Source organism: Triturus cristatus, chromosome 3_2 (assembly GCF_964204655.1).
Source record: "Triturus cristatus chromosome 3_2, aTriCri1.1, whole genome shotgun sequence".
In the NCBI taxonomy this organism is placed as follows: Eukaryota; Metazoa; Chordata; class Amphibia; order Caudata; family Salamandridae; genus Triturus; species Triturus cristatus.
The window spans coordinates 737,573,172-737,592,109 of record NC_140584.1 but is presented as its reverse complement, the minus strand read 5'-3'; the positions used below and the strand labels follow the sequence as shown (position 1 = coordinate 737,592,109).

The following is an 18,938-nucleotide window of genomic DNA, read 5'->3' as shown; positions in this document are numbered from 1 at the left end:
GTGCTCAATACCCATGTAAGTAGGTTAGTGGAATAGTACACAAGGCAGGGGACACAACAATTTTAGCCAGATCTAATTTGCCCATCATTGACATAGGTAGACTGTTTTAGAACTATACACATCCTTTGAGGGAATGCAAAGCTGTAAACAGGTCAGAATCAGGAGTGAGAGCTCTAAATCCCAAGGTAACAAAATATTTCTGTCTCCCATGCTACTCCCAGATCCTCCAATGCTTGTGAACTGCTCCTGTGGTTGTTTGACTTGGAAAGGTGCAAGTTTTGCGCTAATTGACCTTAATGCCTGATTGACGATTGAATTCTCAGAAGTGGTTGATCATGGGAGACAAGCCCTGCCATTAAGCCTTTTCAAATATTAGTAAGTCATCAGCAGGCAACGAGATGACTTGTCTACCATTCACTGGTTGCAACCCCCTCTCACCGCTCTCGTTTCTCATTGCCAAAGAAAATAGTATAGAGGACAGTGGGCTGCCCTGTCTCGTTCTCTTAGTGACCTCCAAGGAAGACAGTATTATTCCGCCTATCTTAAGCCTGTCGTTGGGATTGGAGGGAGATCAAGCGAAGTATCTAACCTTCAAATGCCGTGGAACGGATTACTGTGAACATGTAGCTAAATTGAGTGTGTCAAACACCCTTTCCAGGTCGATTGACAATACTATTGCATTTTGGTGGTTATGAGTGACTTTATTCAATACTATGAAAAAGCAGTGGTGATTCAAGGAGGTATTGTGATTAGGCACAGAGCTGTTTTGATCACGGTGTTCCAAGGATGGCAGTAGTGAATATACACTCTGCCAGTATCTTGCTGAGGATTTTATAATCTGAATAGATTAAGGACAATAGTTGGTAATCAGCCTTGTCTAAAGGGACTCCATGAGTTTTGAGTAAAAGGACTATGACTGCCTCCTTAATCGATTTAGGGAATCAACCCAGGTCAAATGATGTTGAGTACCTCAAAGCATGACCTATCAGTATTTCAACATATGTGCAATAAAATTCTATATGGAGGCCATCGGGTCTCCGTGTTTTACCTCTGGCCATGTCCTGCGTAACATCCTTGATCTAAATATCTGTTATAGCTTGTTATACAGATTTGTAACTAATTTGCAAGGCTTGGAATAGTGTTGCAGAAGAGGTAGGATTTGATAATTTAATCCGGTTCTATATACTTCTCACTATGAAGGTCAGAATCCTAATCTAAGAAGGCAGCATTATTGTCATTTTGTGTTTGCACCATCACACCCAGTCAATTCCTGACATGAGTGAGTGGTGTGCTATTTAGCTTGGACTTAATCAGCCATGCCGAGAGATAACAAGCAGTGCTTGCTTTAGTGTGAGTGTGTTGCAAATACTCCCTGTAGTTGAGGAACTGTACCTGTTATAGCAGTGTGGTATATTCTTCTTTGGCCATCCTTAGACGCCTCCCAGATAGTGTCCCCCTGATTATTACTTTAAAGTCTTCCTGTTCTACATGTATATTGGAGACTGTGTTTTCTCATTCACCCTGAAATAGTGACGGATATCATTACTCCTTTCGGTCATCAAGCATGAAAATATGCATGTGTGGGTCGCAATGAGACGAATTGCTTCCCCCAAGTCATGCCTTTTAGCAAGGCTTTTGAGATCTGAAATTGTTTTCCTCAGATGTTCCTTGTGTATCACCTGAGTCAGGAGTGGGGGTGAGGATAATATCCTAGGTAGTCTGACATGTAAGTCACAGACAGCTGAATAATAAGAGAATTCTTTCAAGTCGGGGTGCATATGTCTCCAGATGTCTATCAAGTCCAATTTCTGAATCATGCATTTAAGCCTGTATCAGCCCTTTCAGACAGAGTTCCATCTAGCACAAGGTGAAAGTGGTCCAGACACATTTCTAGTAGGCAATTTACCATTTCCACTAAGTATCATCTGTATTCCTGGCTATTGTGTTAGGCAATCTGAGACAGTTTGAAAGAACTTTATCTGTTCTGAATTAGTAGCGTTTATAAACTGACATGCCACATATGTTTTTATGTGAGAGCACCTTGAGCGTAAAAAAACACTTTAACCTATGGACGTTTACGGAGTTCAGCAAATGAAAAAGAAATGTATGCATTAACTGTTATGTTGGCACAAATCTGCAGGGATTTCTGTAGTATAGATTATATAAAAATATCTAATTCAAATGAGACCTACCACTGCTTCTGCTATGATACATTTCGTTTTCGCCATTTGAAAGTAAGGCAGCGACAGCCCGTATAGGGCGTGTTACCGGGGCGGTGACGTGGGGCAGGGTGGGGGGTTGCAAAATGCGGCATACGGCCGATTGCAGGTAAGTTACGAAAAAAAGAAAGAAAACAAATTTTGTTGCGCGCGCTGCATCGCATTTGGCAATGCTGCGCGCGGAACGAAATTCGTTTCTTTTCTCTCGTAACTTACCTGCAATCGGCCGTATGCCGCATTTTGCAACCCCCCACCCTGCCCCTCCTCTGCCCCACGTCACCGCCCCGGTAACACGCCCTATACAGGCCGTCGCTGAAGTAAGGTGCAGTGAGAGCCTATCTGTTGAGACAGGAATGTCTCCTGCATGGTGAACAGGCATGTATTCTGACCCTGAGTGCCTGGCTGCATGTGATACTGATATTGTGACTTTTTTTATTTTTGGGGTCCTACCTTCAAACTAATCTAGCATGTGAGCAGAGGCCGAGGCCTGTCCCTGGTAATGTAAGGTCCTGGACCTGGATGAATGCATCGAGCATATTAGGGAATGTACTACTCTGCTTGCCCTAGGGCCAACACATAACGTGGTAGTGGCATCATACAGAATTTTGTGAAATTTTATTGTTATCAAACCTTTTTTTCTGTGTCAGCGGGAGTGCAGCCTACTGAGTTCCTCCGTTATCTGAGACCTACAACTTTCACTGACATTCTGTATATATGTCAAGTGTGTATATGTACAGTACATGTGTAATACATGTATTGTACTAGGACTCGTTGTGTTGTATGAGTCTGAGTACTAGAGTAGTGGTTTCCATTGAAGATGCATTGGTTTAGTATGCACACAACTAAAGATGAAGATAGCTTCCCGTAGACAGTGGAAGTGTATTGTCTACATTCCTGTGGCTGGAGGGTGGAGATCCAGACACTGAAGAGAGGAGGATTGACACTGGGCGACCATTAGAAATGTTATGAGGCCCTTGTTAGCAAAGGGGTGCTGTTTAGTTTTTCTTGAGCTTTACTATTTGGTAGTTGTTAGAAGTGAGTACTGAGTTTGCAGTTTCTATTATTCAAGGTAAGTAAGCTTCTAGGCACGGCGTGCCCTTTTGTCTGACCCTTATTGATGCATTTGGAAGGTGATGGCAAACAGGTGCAGAGAACTCACTTCCATGTGGCTATATTTTGGCTACTCCTGATTGGAGCCAGATATATTGCTACCTGCTGTGAGATCCATCAATTTGCACTAGGAGTGTGTCTGGAGAGCAGCCAGAAAATGACATTTGATAGAGAACCTACCCAAACCTGTTCTGAAACTGAAATATGGATCCACATCCCCGGTCTGGAAAATGTGTATAGACGTGCGATTCAACCCACCCAACTTTATTCTAGATCCAAATTCCTTTAGACCACAGAAGGGTATGCTAGGCAGAGAACTTGAAAAAATACTTTATGACCAGGCCTGGTGTCTGCCTGGCAGCCAGTCTATCAGAGGTGAGGGGACATCACCTCCTGGAGGGGCTGAGGGACTTCCCACAGCCTAGAAGCTTGCCTGCTGATCGAGGGAAAGAATTTGCTGGGCCCTGCAGAAGGAAAGACTGTCCATGAGGAGAAGACTGGCATGTCCCCCACGTGGGCACTGGCCAGAGAGAGCGAGAGGCTGTTTGGGATTAAAGCCAGGAGTGACCCAAGTGTAGACGAGGGCATGTCAGTCTCTCTAAATGGTTCTTATCATGAATCACATCAAATCTTCTACAGAAGGCAAGCATCAAGCAAGATCGGCAGCCCACTGCAGCTGGAACACTGGTGCTGCCACTGCTGATGTCGGATGTCAGAGTGGGCCATCAACGCCGAGGTGTTCACCCCGAGCGGCCTGGTAACTGCACCTTCGTCCCAAAGATAGGACGCTGCGGGAAGATGCAGCAGACCAACATTCCTTGAAGTCTTTAAGTTCGCCATGAGGCCACGCTGACGGCACTGACCACTCCGGATCCACCATGCAAAAGCAGAACCACTGCCTGTGTCCGTCCTGCACTAGCCAGGAATCGAACTGCCAGAAACAGGTAACTGCAGGTCATAAGAACAGTGCAAATGAGAGTCTGAGAAGCGACCTGAAGCCCGCTGCATGCACTAAAGACTTATCCCATACGAATCTTCCAAGAAAGGAAAGTGAACTGAGCTCTTGAGCGCCTATATGCCTTTGGGGGGAGATGAAGTGACTGCACCTGAGCCTAACCAGTGCTGGGCCACTGATTAGATGCCAGCAATCACAGATGCTTAGAAACTGTTAGTGGTAGTGGGTACAGAAGGGTGCATCACCTAGAATCACAACTAGGATTTTAACCCTGGATTGCACTTTCCTATTTGGGCTGTGTAGTGTTTAGTAATGCTCTGTGATTGAAGCAATTTTAAAGCAATGTATGGCCCTGTGTTTTTCTTAGTGTAGCCCCCCCCCCCCCTTTGTAAAAACCTATGCATTTGATGAATACGTTTACCTATCTATCCCTAATCTCTCATCCTACCTAGAACCCTAAATCCCATGCTTTCTCTTCTCAACCTCCTTTTCGATAATCTTCCTGACCCGTAAAGCTGAACATATGAAATACACAACCTCTCCTCGGAAAACTCTGCCAATTTCTCTTCCCTATTTTCTTTTTGACAATTAACGACGGTGCGTAACGTCCCCCGTTTCCAAGCCCCGCAGTCTTGTTACCTTTGATCTCTCCTCCCTTACTTCTCCCATCGGGAGTCCAGCCAGCTCACTCCGCGCCATTCTTCACAGCATTTCTCAGATGCACTAATGCATCCCTACAAGCGCGGTGAAACCTCACCCGCGCCTCTGTGCCCTCTCCTCGCCCACTGCAGCCTTTTCCTCACCAGTTAACTAGCCTCTTCTATAATAAAGACTACTGTTGTAATGTGAATGAAGTGAGCGCGTGTGCTTTACACTGACTATAGCTACCGCGAGCTACTGTACAGCGAGCACATCTTTCATGTGCCCAGGGTCTAACCAGGCATGCTAAAAGCCCAGGACTGTGTCCTCTGTCCACAGTAGCACTTCTCGAGTTTGAAGCTGAGACCACCTGCAGCCTCAACACCGCACCCCGAAGCAGCCCAGGTCAGTGTAAAGGAGCCTACAAGTCACCAAATAAATCTTGTGTCCTCATCCATTTAAAAGTACCTCAGTGGTTACAGCGAGACAATGCTGGTGAGCAGTGTGAGGCGCAAGCACTTCCTGGGTGGCACTGGGAGGAGCTGGCGTTGGAAGACAAGCAGAGAGGGTGACATCGTGGGGGTGGCGAGAGGAGCAGGCACTGGTGGAGAGTGCATGCAGTTCGAACTTGCGAGAAAACTATGGCTGGTTCTTGTGGGAACTGTGAGTGTGAAAAGAGGACACTAGTGCGCAGTGTACAGATGTGGCACTGTCGAGCATGGTATGACGCGTTGTTAGTGGGTATGTAAAAAGGTGGGACTTAAGGCATTCTAAGAAGCTTCCAATGGAACGTAGCTGACAGCCCACTGAACGCTTTGAAACTATTATATGAGATCGATGAAAAAGGACGGAGTGTTTTAATTTCTTTCTTAAAGCTCACACAAATCACGCATCGAACAACTCTAACACACTAACAAAGCCAATCGCACAATACGCTTCACACTCTCCCCCTGCTGGCGACTGATCACAAGTGCAGCCTGCCATAATAATTCAATGTCGATAACCCTCAACCTCTCCTTAGTGGTGAAGGGGACAAGGAGCTATAGATAATGACAGTGGAAAGTCACCTCCACCGAAAAGGCTTCAAACAACAGCAGCAAGTAACACACACGGTATCAATAGGGAGAAGCTCTCAGAACCGTTCAGCACAGTGAATGTACGCGTACAGACACTCACACAACACACTGTGCGTCAGAAAAACATAAGAACTCGCCCCTCTAGGATCGACCTTCTTGTACGGGCCAGCCTGTCACCCTCTGGATTCGCCGCAAGCGGAGGATTGTGCTGCGTGGAAGCATCGTGCCTGAACACAGCAGCGCACACAGAGGCCAAGGAACTGGAATTGGATCCGGTTAGAGCAATATATTCCTCTCCACTTGTCTACTCTAATGTAAGAAAGATACTGAAAGCAGAAGTCATGTCTGTCAGCATGATTTTAAGGGAAACTTGATGCTATTTTATTTTTATTTGACTATTTGTTTATGCTTGTGACACATTCCCTTGTGAGACATTCCCTCTGGCTCTAGTATGCATTTGCTCATTTGCCTTATAACACAGTAGTCTCAGATTGTTCACTTGTGTATGTTTGAGGAGAGTGATTGGCATAAGCAGTTGTTTATTTTCCTGACAGATTGTGATAGAACAATGAAAAGAAAATATTTTCTTTTGACATTAAAGGCTTGATGTGCCTACTTCAAGGTCAGTCCACCATGCTTACACCAATGCGCGCTCCTCCATCACTCACACGAGTGGAATCAGTATTTTGCAGTGGCAGGATAGAAAATGAAAGTTGTTCCCTTTCTGCCCTATCCCCACTCTTCTTCCATTATCAGTGTATAAGTTTCCACCTAGAAGTTCTAAAACCTAATTTTAAGAAAACTAAAAATATATTATATTGTTGCGGTAGTCATACAAACGTGAAGGCTAACTTACTTATATTCATCGTCAGGCTCAGAGAAGACACAGAAGTACTGGTGTGGTAGCATCCAAAAACATTATTCACAGAAGGAAGGGCACAGGTAGGATGCAGTACTTACTAGCCCCACCCACAGAATTAGAAGAACTAGACCAGTGCAAAGAACCAGGATTAGCACCAAACGACCTAGCCTGGTGGGCACAAATGGAACTAAGGGTCAGACTGACACAAATAGACCATTTGAATGAAACCAGGATTAGTGGTACCTAGCATCAGTAATGAACCTCCGGGCAAAGAATCAGAATCTATAGGAGCTTTAGGTTGACCGCAATGTGATTTGTTGTATTAAATGCATACAGTGAATAATCAGATTTAGGAAAATGTGTTTGCATTGCAATAATTGCATATATGACCCAATCAATTTGACGGAGAATAATGTGCCGTACTCAAGGGTGGCAGAGGGTGTGTCTGAACCGGGACAGTGCTTGTGCCCATACTTGCCCTCCAATAGCTGGGTGAATTAAGTCTTGCCCCTTCCACCTACTTTGGCAACCTTTCTGCTGTGACAAAGAGCAGAAGGATTTTTGACACCCCTAGCAATGCTCAAGAGTAGTGGGGTTTAGTAGGCCCAATATCCTCAGTGTCCCAAGAGAATTTGAAGCAAAAAACAACAAAAAAATCGAGTACAAACAAGAGTGACGCTGGAGTTGTCCAAAAATCTAATTTTCAATACCCGTTAATGAAACAAAATGTATTAAACACTCAATCAGAATTTTATGTCAGATAGGTTTTGGTCACCGCAAGATAATCTATTTTTGTATGACCATGCTCATGTTTCTCTCTGTGCTATCAAAGAGGATGCATCAGAGGAGGGATTGCAGCACTGCTTGTGCCAACCTGGGTGTGATACCAAGTAAACTGAGTCTCCCAGTCCGCCATAGCAGACTAGAAGAGCAGTTTTAAACTGCTAGTCTGACTTCGCCATTCAAAGTAATGGCAAAGCCAAGCCTCCCTCTGCAATATGTATAAGACACACCTGTTGCAGGCCTACCTTGCCCTAAGGCAGGGTGCAACATATTTCATGGACAGAACATGTATTTGACATTTTCTGGCAGTATAAACGTGAAACTGTTGTTTTTACTGCGGAAAAACTTGGTCGCCACCTTGGCAAGAACAGGGTTACACGCTGATCCCTCAGCTGTGCAAATTCCTGCAAAATGTGAATAAAATTGATTCTCCAAGGCATCAAACAACTCTTTCCATCAAGCCATACCTGATTTTCAAATCAAAATTAATGTTAAAAGTGACAGTATGCAACTTTTACGAAGTTACCACTTGGTTGCCTTTAGTCTCCAGTGTCCTTCATAGTTGCACAAGGAGACTGTCCTCGAAACAGCTTTCTGCCCTTCCGGGGACATGTGCTAACGACTCCCAGGAAAGGAGACAATAGAAGCCTGTACTGTAGAGCGGTGCCTCTCTCCTGCATGATGCCACATGGGTGTTTGCCCAAAACACAAGTTTTGAAGGAGAAGCTGCCTTTAAAGAGCAAGTGGGTAACATTTGGGAGGGGGGCTGATCCATCGTCTGACAGGCGGGCACTAGGGACAGGAGGGAAAATCAGTTGCCAAACCGGATTCTCAGGGACGTGCAGCCCTCTTGGTAGACAAATCCCTGGGTTGGGCAAGGGAGCTCAGGTCACCCAGAGAGGTTCAGCCATGTTGGGAGTGGGCAGAAAGGTGCATCTTCGGATAGCCAAATGGCACTCTTCCAAAGAAGTGGTCATCGGGATGGAAGGAACCTTGTAGTTCATTGGCTACTAATCGCATCTACCTTAAGGACTCTTTCTGAGCATAAATAGGGCACCCTTGATAACCAGAACACAGATCTCGGCTGGATTGGAAGAAGGACCGAAGAAGGATTGCCCTGTTGCACCATGAAACTGGCAAAGAGAGGCTTCACTGGCATATTTTGCATGTGCTGAACCTGGTGGCTAGTGAAGAAGAGGGACTATGCCTGCTGTGTACTGCTTATGGATAAGTCGTGTCCGGAGCCCAGCGGGAAGCAAAGAGACTTCAAAGGTCAGTTGGCTGGTCTCCTGCTCGCAGCAGATGTATGCAACAGCTAAGAAGCCTGCTGGGGTAATTTGGTAACCCAGAATCTTCACATCGTCGCCAACCGCTTCCATGCAGCACGAGAGACCAGGACCTGATGCTCAAAGTAGCACCCAAGTTGGTTGGGCCTGGTAAAGTCGTCATAGTTCAGTTTGGTCACCCAAAAGATGAGTTATCGGGAAAGGAAGTATTTGGCTGGGAACGCGATACCGAGCGACTGGTAGCCCAGTGGCGGCTAGACTTCTACCAGGACTGAGAGGACTTTGAGGAACATTGACACTTTGACCAGGACCACTTCACCTCCTGTGTGGACTGAGGTGTAGCAGCTGGAAGATCCCCCTCAACCGCATCACATCCACATCATCCTTGACCATCTTCAGCATTCCGTGTCCCTTGCATCAGTACCACTGCATAGGTAAAAGTGCCTGGAACTGACTGAGGACGGCTTTCCCTGTTAAGGTAACTTTTTCTGAGGACCATGTTGGTCCTTCTGACTGGCTTTCTACTAGAGGTGGTCACGTAAAGTAATGTCTAAATGTACAATTCGTTGAAATTGCCAATGCGTGTTCACGTTTGTGTGAAATGATTTGATTTACTATACCTTGTTGATGCTATATCTCTGGAAGTCTTCAGTGGATGTTTCTTATTGTGGTGTATAAAAAAAGACATAAAAAAACTATTTTTATAAATTGGTGTTGGAATCCTTGAGTGTCTTGTTTATTTCTTCTTCAATTGTAATGTTTGAATGCTTTGCACTTGTTCCTTTGTGTAATTATTGCTGCTCAGAGCCACAGGTATCCAGGGTTGAACTGGAGGGTTTACCAAATGAACCTATTGGTCCTAAACGGTCTGGTATGTGTATTATACTTTGAGGTTGTACAACCACACAATACAATACACCCTGTTCCCTCAAAACTAGTATATTTTTTGCCCTCTGACCTATACCAATAGGTCGTTTCACAAAATATTGAATTGTAGTCAGTCGCACACTGACCAACCTAATAAATATTAATTAGGCAGGTCACAATTTTCAACCCACAATGAGTGTCTCCAATCACAGAGCTAGAGGCTTTCAAGGGTCAGCAGACTGTCATTCATGTGACTGCGTTTCAAAAATAAAACTTATTTTTTTCGGGGAGAGGGGGGACTTCAATAAGAGTTAACTGTGATCAATTGTACTACTGCCTATTCCCTCTGAAGCTGCCACCCCAATTCAACAAATGAGAAGGGGTCCAAAAAGGACCCCTTGCCATTTGCGAGAATCTCAGTTTGGGAGTGACACCCTTAACATGCTCATTCTAAATTATGATTCAGTGTCCGTTTGTAAACCCATTTTAAGAGTCAGTAAATGCAGTGGTGGCCACAACTTAACGGTGGTGGTGGGGTGGGTGGGTGTTGTGGGGGTAAAGGGGGGAGGGGGGTAAATAAAAGAAAATAAGTCATTTGAAGCACTTATTTGCATGCTGGCTGCCACCTCTCGGTCTTCTTCGCCCGTTTCCAGGGGCAGGAACCAGGAAGCACTCAAGCTTCCAGACTCCCCTAGCCAATCACAACACTGCTGATCGCAGCATCGTAATTGGTCTCAATGCCGTGGTTCGGTGCTCAGAGAGGGACTGGGGGCCTGGGCATGTTCTTCACCCAGACTGTAGTACAGCCGGGTGAAGAGCATGCAAAGTATGCATGACTATTTGGCCGGCCCTCTCAGGACGGCCAAACCGGCCTGCACACTTAAGTGAGAGCCTACACTCCTGCACTGTTCCTGTTAGAGTCAGCCCCGCAGCAAACCAGGTGAGCCAATAAAAAATACAATGATAATAACGTCCTTTATTATCGATTTCTTTTTTCTTTTTTAACTGCTCACAGAGCAGTGGGGCAACGCTCCTCCGCCTTAGCGGAGGATCCGCTCCGCACAGTCAGTCACATTGCAGCGCTAATGGAATGTCCATCCTATTTTGTAACAGATTCTCATTTAATTTGACTATTGTTCTAACTTCCTGTGAATTGCAAAAATACAAAATAGTTGATAATATAATTTTATGTTATTCTGCTTTTGAATATATTTCTAATTGGGAAAAAAAGTGCAGCTCATGCTCTTTGCGCAGGAGTCCGCTCCCTACAGTTCGGAGGCATGCATGGACTTGGATTGGCTGTGGGTTTGCTATTTCGATGCAGCTTTCTTGTTTGGTACTGTATAATAGGTTGCTACTAATAGATCGATTTGAGCAAAGGCTTCTACCCTTTCCCCTACGCAGCACAGCTTTCCCTCCACGCCCACACAATCTGCGTGCGTCAGTTGCAGTTCTGTTTTTATTAGCTGGCATATGTGGCTATGACTCCTCCAGCACAGCACAATTGCCCCACATTTGTAGCTGTCGCTTCCGGCTACAGAGGGCTGAATGGAGCAGGACAGACCGAAATGCAAAACTAAGGATGGCGCATCTGGCCAAGATCAGTGTTCGAATTGTGTGCAAGATGGTTTTGTCAGAGCATTTTTAATTAGGATTTTGTTTTATTGTTTTTGACAACTAAGTGTCGCTTTTTAAAAGTGAACTTTAGTAATGAAACTTCACTAGAGAACATTTACGCTAACATGCCTTCATAGTGGCATGTGCATAGCGCCTTTTACTCCTGGCAAAGCCCCGAAGTGGGGTGCATGGTTTATAGTAAGGACTATTTGAAAGAGGATTGAATTTGAGTGCGGCCTTCGTGGGTAGCGCTTCGGTTTCGTTCATGATGATCAGAGTGGTGTTCTTATCCTTATATCAGTCGCTGCGCTTAAGCGGGATCTCTCTCACTTCATTTATTTATGTATTTAATTGAATTGTTGTGCTCTGACTTTAGGCTGGTGGCCACTTTGTAATGCTGTTCTGGATATTGAGTCTAGGGGTATTTCATGTGTAACCAAAACCCCTACATACGCACATGCTGAGCAAAGTTTGACATGCCCAGGCCACTTGTTTCTTACTCCGTTCACAGAGCTTCTCTGCAGCACTGTAACATTTTTCAGCTACTTTTTCCTTGGATGGGATGAGAGGCATCCTGTGAGTTTTGTAGAGGGCTAGACAAGCCTCCTTAAAGAGGCAGGTTTAAATTTTTTCCTTGAGCACTGCCAGGTGGGAAGAATCCTGAGTTCTGGGCAGAAAGCATTCCAGGGCTGAACACCCTGCACCTGGTCTATCTGTTGTGATTGTATCTGAGTTGTATAATCCCGTTCGACTTTGTAGCTCTCAGGTTGGTGGAGAAAGTCCTGTAAGTATTTGGGGACCTGACTCTCCCTTGTTTAGTAGACAGTGTGGAGAGTTTAAATGGTTTTCACGGCTCTTCTGAGATCTAGTGAAATTATTCAAATGCTGGCAAATTTTTTCCAATTTCTTCAAATTGAAACGGAGCCTGGCTGCCACATTCTGAGGACTCCGTGGCTTCCCAATCTTTTTCTTAAGGGTACCATTGAAGGCAATGTTGCAGCAGCTGAGTCTTCATAAGACCAAGGCCTTGGTCACTTTAATTTGATGAGGTAGCTTGAGTGGGAGGCTACTTCTCAGCATCATGTATTACTGCTGCTGAGGGTAAGTAGCCATACTTGGTAAATCACTAGCTCAGTTGGGGTTGGGGTAGTTCCTAGCTCGTTTGGCAAGATCAATGACAAACCGAAGTTTGCCCGGTCTGCCATCCTCTGAATTTCGAGGTTAGCCCCATTTAGACAAAGGTAGCACTCCTTTATCCAGCAATGGACTTTTTTTGTACTAGGCAAGTGGTGATATTGCTGTACTGTATAACTTAGCTGGCCTAATAGAAGCAAGGTTTACATTTTCAAAGTGATTTTGGAATATCAAAACAATGATCATTTATATTCTCCATGGTTCCACATGCTTTACTTTGTGGCTCTCAACCTACACAGTCCTGAAACCTTACACTAAAATGTGTGGGAATGTTTGAATGACATCTGCCCTTCTACTTAGGTACATAACCAGCCCCTGTAAAGTACGATCCCAGGTTATGTTGCAATTTTTTTCTCCCCCAAGACTAACTCTGAACCACACCATCTAATCTGCCTTCTCTATGTCATGCATTTTGGGAGTTCAGTACACATTTGATGTGGAGTATATTTTTATAATTTTCTCTCTCGGACACTACAAGTAGAAAATTATTAAAATTTGTGGTCATTTAGATCCAACCATATACAAATTGGTGCCCTTGCCTAGCACATGCTGCTATGGCTTTCTACGGGTCTTCTGGGTGCAGACTATTCCTCTTGCTAGCTCACTTTGACCAGAGGTGCCTGGGTTAACCAGCCACGAAATATTTCTGGGGTTCACCGTCTCATTTTGGAAAAAAATTTCTGCAGAATCCAGACAAAGAGGACAAAGCGTAATAATTAATTAAACATATGATGCCGATCCAGTATCTGCTGTTTTGCCAAGCATTACCCAGCACTTTATCATGGTTCACTGGGACAATGATCCTCTTTACCACTACTACCTCTTTCAGGTCCTGGCTCCTGCGTTTAAGCACATTCCAGTTCATATTTTAGAAATTACGTGAATCGGGCCCCAGGGGTAGAAAGTGACTCTGATGTGTGGCAGGCCTCTACCGGTTTGCAATTAAGTAGGTGTATTTTTCACAAAGGCCTAGGGGTCTTTCTAATGCCCAGGGCACAGGAGAAGGGGGGCCACATTGAAATTGCTATGAGTTTGAGGGGGCATAAGGCCTCAGGTGTCAGTAACGTACATCACAGTCTTGCCATAGTAATACAGAGAAATACTTTCCTTTGAGGACATCGTATTGCCACCCATAAAACCTGTGGAAGAAACCTCGTAAACTCTTCCCATTGTGAATGGTGATGTTAGTGGATGGTTCCCTTTTCTTAAACGAAGCATAATTCCCAGTGAGTTCAAGTTTCCTAGTCCAACAGAGGTTCGATTTCCAAATAGTGGTCAGAATATGCAGAGTTTACTGAAATGTTTCTGCAACCTTAAAATAACAACAGGAGTGGTTATGCTGAAAACACCACTCTTGATAGAAATCATGGTGATGAAAAATTAGTTCCTTTACATGGTCAAGATTTCTATTTTTGTAATTTTTTTATTTCAAAATATATATATATATTTTTTTAAAACAAGTACATTCGCATTTCCGTTATGAGGTTCCAGCCAAACGTGGTTGGTGTTGCAGTAATTACAGGTACTGTGGTATACGTGTTTAGCTGAGCCCCTCTACGTTGACTTGCTGGGAAATTAGGAACAGAATGGTAGAAAGAAAGAAGATAGGAAAGAAAGTGTGGAGACAGGATACAAGAAGTGTTCTATAGGTATGAGCCTAGTCTGGGTTTGTAGCCCTATGTGAAATCTGACCCCCCCCTGGGGGCCCCAAGTGGACTCACGGGGGTTTTTAGGAATCCAGATACCTGTCTAGCGACTTCCCCATCCCCATAGTAGCTGGTCTCCAGGGTGAGTTTTGCAGGGCAGTACTATCTGGGCCTCTGAGGTACGTCACCCAATTGACCCAGCCCTTGTATGATGTCCAAGCAGTATCCTTCCAGTTGGACAGGACCAGCTTCACTGCCGCGTTCAGTAGGAGGTCTAGTAGGTCCCTGTCATGCTGTGCAGGAAGTCTTGTGGTCATGAATGCGGTGGCGAGGGAGGAGAATTCTGGAATTATTGTGCATCCCAGCGCCTTCTTTATGAAATCAAAGATTTTCTCCCAGAACGTTTTGAGTTTTGGGCAATAGAATATGAGATGTGCTAGATCCCCCTTTTCGTTGCCGCAGTTCCAGCATAGGTCGTTTTCTCTGAGGCCTAGCGAGGCTAACCGAGTGGGGGTCCAGAAAGTCTTGTGGAGTAGCCAGAATTTTGTTTGTGATAGTACTGGGGAGATTTTATTACGTGAGGGGGAGGCCCAAAACAAAGCTAGCTCTTGCTCATTAAGTGGTCAAGATTTCTAAAAAGTTATCTTGCATGTGGTTAGTCAATGCTTGCTCCACTTACCCAAAAAAGCCAGTTAAGAAAAGTTTAGTTTTCAAGGCTGGCGAATGTATTATTTTTCCCATGAAGGTGGCATACCTGGCATATCTTTATTTTCACAAACACTCCTACTTTTTTTGAGCAGTGCAGCTAAGAAATTTAGAGCTTCTAAACTGAGGTCAGCCGTATCCTTTCGATTCCCACCAGTCGATTCAACCATGGCAACCAAAGTCACTGATAGAAGAATCTCTGGTGCTATTGCCTTTTTCTTATCAGATGAGGATCCAAGGTCTTTTTCAGGTTAGCCAGAGAACAGGATATTGTTGCCGCTTGTTTATTTCCTTTACCCCACTTTCTGAGGCGAACTGAATAATCTTTGTCAATTCAGAAAACACTAGCACTCCCATGGATAGAAAGGACCGATCAACACAACTTCACTATCAGTGCAGTTCAGGCAGATGAAGGGCAAAGAAATTATTGATCATAAGGTTATGGCTACTGCCTATTCTGAGACGCAGGATTCTATGCTACAATCTTTTTGGAATTAATCGTCTTGTGCCATGACAAAACACAGGCCGTCCATGTCTTTTTGGAGTGGGTGTAGGATAAAGAGAAGCATCCCTAGATCACTATCCCACTTAAAAATATAAAACTTGACTCGCATTGGAGGGATAATTCCAACTGTTTTTGGACATTATTTTCATATCATTGGATGGGTACCTTTAAAGTTTCTCAGACAGACGTCCAGACAAGAAGAAGTCGTAAGAGAATAGAATTCCTGAACGCTTGCTTTCTCCCTTCCTGCTGGTTCAAATGGCTGTTTGTACGATGAGAAAAATTCCAAGTTATCTGTAGGTATAGGATCAAAGCATGCTAATTTTTGAGCTGTAAAATTGCCTGCTACTCCCTCAAAGGAATGAAATTCTACTTCAGATGCTGTGACAGACAGAACAACTGAAGTTACCATTTTTTTTTACTGGAGCTAAAAGGAGGGAACGCTTTGTAAATGTAAATCCATATTCCTTGATCAAGCGAAGTACAACACATCATCTTGGAAATACTCTCATATAGAGCAAGACCTGACATACTTTTACAGTTATTTATGGGGTAGTGAGCACGTAGATTTATATAAACTCAACTTATTGTGTGATTTAAGTTATACTGTTATTCTAATTCTAATTCAACCGTTACTTTATATTTCCTTTAGGTCACTGGTTTTCAACCTGGGGTAGGGAATGCCTACTCAGGGGATCCACCACTATTCAGTAAATTAAATAATATTAGCAGGTTAATAAAGTATATATACAGAGAAAAAATGTAAATTAAAAATGTTAAAAGACTTTCTAAATGTGAAGAAATTTAAAATTGCAGGCTAAAAATTAGGCTGATATCATCAGCTTGATTCATGAGAGCCGTGCAGGAACAGCAAACCGAATCTAGTATGGATGATTGGTGGCCTCAATTGACACATTGGTAGGCACAGACGAAAAGAGAGCATGCATTGGAAGCAAAAAAGAAAAAGGAGTATACTGTTGTCTATCACATTGATTTGTCTTTTAGATATAAAACCACACTTTAAAAAGCTCCAACTTTTCCATTTAAATTTCGATTTCTGTATATTTTTAGTGTGTAAATAAAATAAGATATTTAATAATCTGTCTATTTGACTTATGTTTGTTTCTGTTAATTTTCTGTATTGTTTTGAGGTTCAAATTGTAAAAAGTGCTTATGCACGGATACCTGGCAGCCATTAGTAATTCTATAGGGGTCCACAGAAGACCAAAGGTGAAGAACCAATATTTATATGCACATGTGGTGTAACAAATACACTAGTAAAAACCCATGTTCATGTAGCAATTTTGCCACAAGAAAGGACAGCATATATGCATGTAGTTGCTAGATCTTTACAGGAAATGCCCACAACAGAACAGGAGAGAGACATTTACTCTTCTATGAAACAACTTGAGTTCCAGTTTGGCAAATAAATATAGCTTGTAGGGAGATCACTATAAGCTGTATGTATGCTCGTATTGTTCTTTAGTTCGCTTTATGTCATGCTGTTTTGCATTTTTGACCAAAGTACGTGGAAATCTGTACCTACTTTTCTTCTCTTTCGGGCCATTCATGTTAGTAGATAGGCAGCAAAATTAATTGTGCAACAAAAAAAAAAAATTAAGAGGAGCAGTTTAGAGAAAGTGTTAACACTAAAACATATCCCAGTGATTGGTTGTGTCTGGCACTACACATGTAATTAATTTGATGTTTTGACCAGTAGCAATTCCAAAAGTGCCATGTCCTGGAGGTAAGAAATGGCACGCACATGTTGGTGCTTGTAGAACAGTGGGTGCAGAATGTAGTATTGTATTCACTGGTTTAGAAGTTGACTGATGTTCATCACATTGATTGCATGGTTTATCCTCTGTTCTTGTAATTGCAGTTTGCATCTGGAGGTCTGCAATGGCGTCTTCTCTTCCTAGAACCTTAGGCGAGTTGCAGCTCTACCGAATACTGCAACGAGCCAATCTCCTGTCCTACTTTGAAGCCTTCATTCAGCAAGGAGGTGATGATGTCCAACAGCTCTGTGAAGCAGGAGAAGAGGAGTTCTTGGAGATAATGGCACTTGTGGGCATGGCCAGCAAGCCTCTGCACGTCCGCAGATTGCAAAAGGCTTTGAGGGACTGGGTTACGAATCCCGGCCTCTTCAACCAGCCTCTCACCTCTCTACCTGTCAGCAGCATCCCAATATATAAACTGCCAGAGACCTCCCCTTCTTTGTTGGGAATACCATGTAGTAGCTATGAGAGGAACAGCAATTCCAGGGAACCTCATTTAAAGATGCCGAAGTGTGCCGCCACAACTTGTGTGCAAAGTGCGGGTTCAGGAAAATCTGATGGGGTGGGTAACTCCCCTCTGCAAAGTGGCAGCGAGGGGAGACCTTGGCAAGGGCACCACACAACAGAGAGTGAGCACAGCCTCTCGCCAGCCGACCTAGGATCCCCTGCTTCGCCCAAAGAAAACAATGAAGCCCTGGATGCCGCTGCTGCCCTTTCAGTTTCAGAGTGTGTGGAACGCTTGGCTCCCACCTTGCCAAAAAGTGACATGAATGAGGTCAAGGAACTACTAAAGGCCAACAAGAAATTGGCAAAAATGATTGGCCATATCTTTGAGATGAGCGACGACGACCCTCACAAGGAAGAGGAGATCCGGAAGTACAGTGCAATATATGGACGATTTGACTCCAAGAGAAAGGACGGAAAACATCTTACCCTTCATGAGGTAAAAGGGCAGATAATTGGGACTTTTCTTTCTTTTTCCGCTCTTTCAGGTGTTTAGACAGAATATCGGAAACACAAATATTGTGGGACAAAATATTGTGTCAAGAATATTGAGAACAAAAATTTCTTGAAGGTAGATTTTTGTAGGTAAGCAAAGTTCTACTATATATAACTCCACATGTATGTATCTTGCTGCTCAATCTGCCATTCAACCTGTCTTGCTGTGCCAGCGATGGCATTAGCAGCTGTCAAAGTATTAGAGAAAAATCCAATCCAATTAAAGGAACAACAGATGCGGAACGCCAGATGATACCATTACCATTTATTGTGCTATAATCCGGCGTGTTGCATCAGTTGTTCCTTTCATTGGATTGGATTTGTCTCTGATATGTTCAATGTACGTGGAATTAAGAATATCAAATCGGGACTTGCTACCCCACCCACATCTAAAGGCTATTGTAATTGTTGATATGTGGGATATGCTGCCATGTTGTACTTTGTATGTTACTTTGAAAAATTAGATAAACAAACTTTGAAAAAAAAGAGTAAATCTATACCTGCCTATTTGAACTTACCTTCTCGATAGTTTGTTCCTCAATAATTTTGGCATATTTTTCTTTCCACATAATATTTTTGTTTCCGATATTCTGTCACTGATCCACTCTGTTAGCTACTACTTGTATGTTAGCTAATACAAATAGTAAAACACTTGTCACAACCCCCACACCCCCTCCTCTTCTTAGAGCTTTGCAGT

General features: G+C 43.7%; 1 protein-coding gene across 2 annotated transcripts in view; it reads left to right on the top strand.

Annotated features, from left to right (window-relative positions):
• NAB1 (NGFI-A binding protein 1) overlaps positions 1-18,938 on the top strand; it is a 136,937-nt gene that overhangs the window by 13,852 nt on the left and 104,147 nt on the right. For both annotated transcript variants that reach the window (XM_085648794.1, XM_085648795.1), the window contains one exon: positions 17,347-18,185. In XM_085648794.1, the coding sequence (XP_085504920.1) occupies positions 17,367-18,185 (819 nt within the window). In that variant the 5' untranslated portion in view covers positions 17,347-17,366. The remainder of the gene's footprint in view (positions 1-17,346; positions 18,186-18,938) is intronic.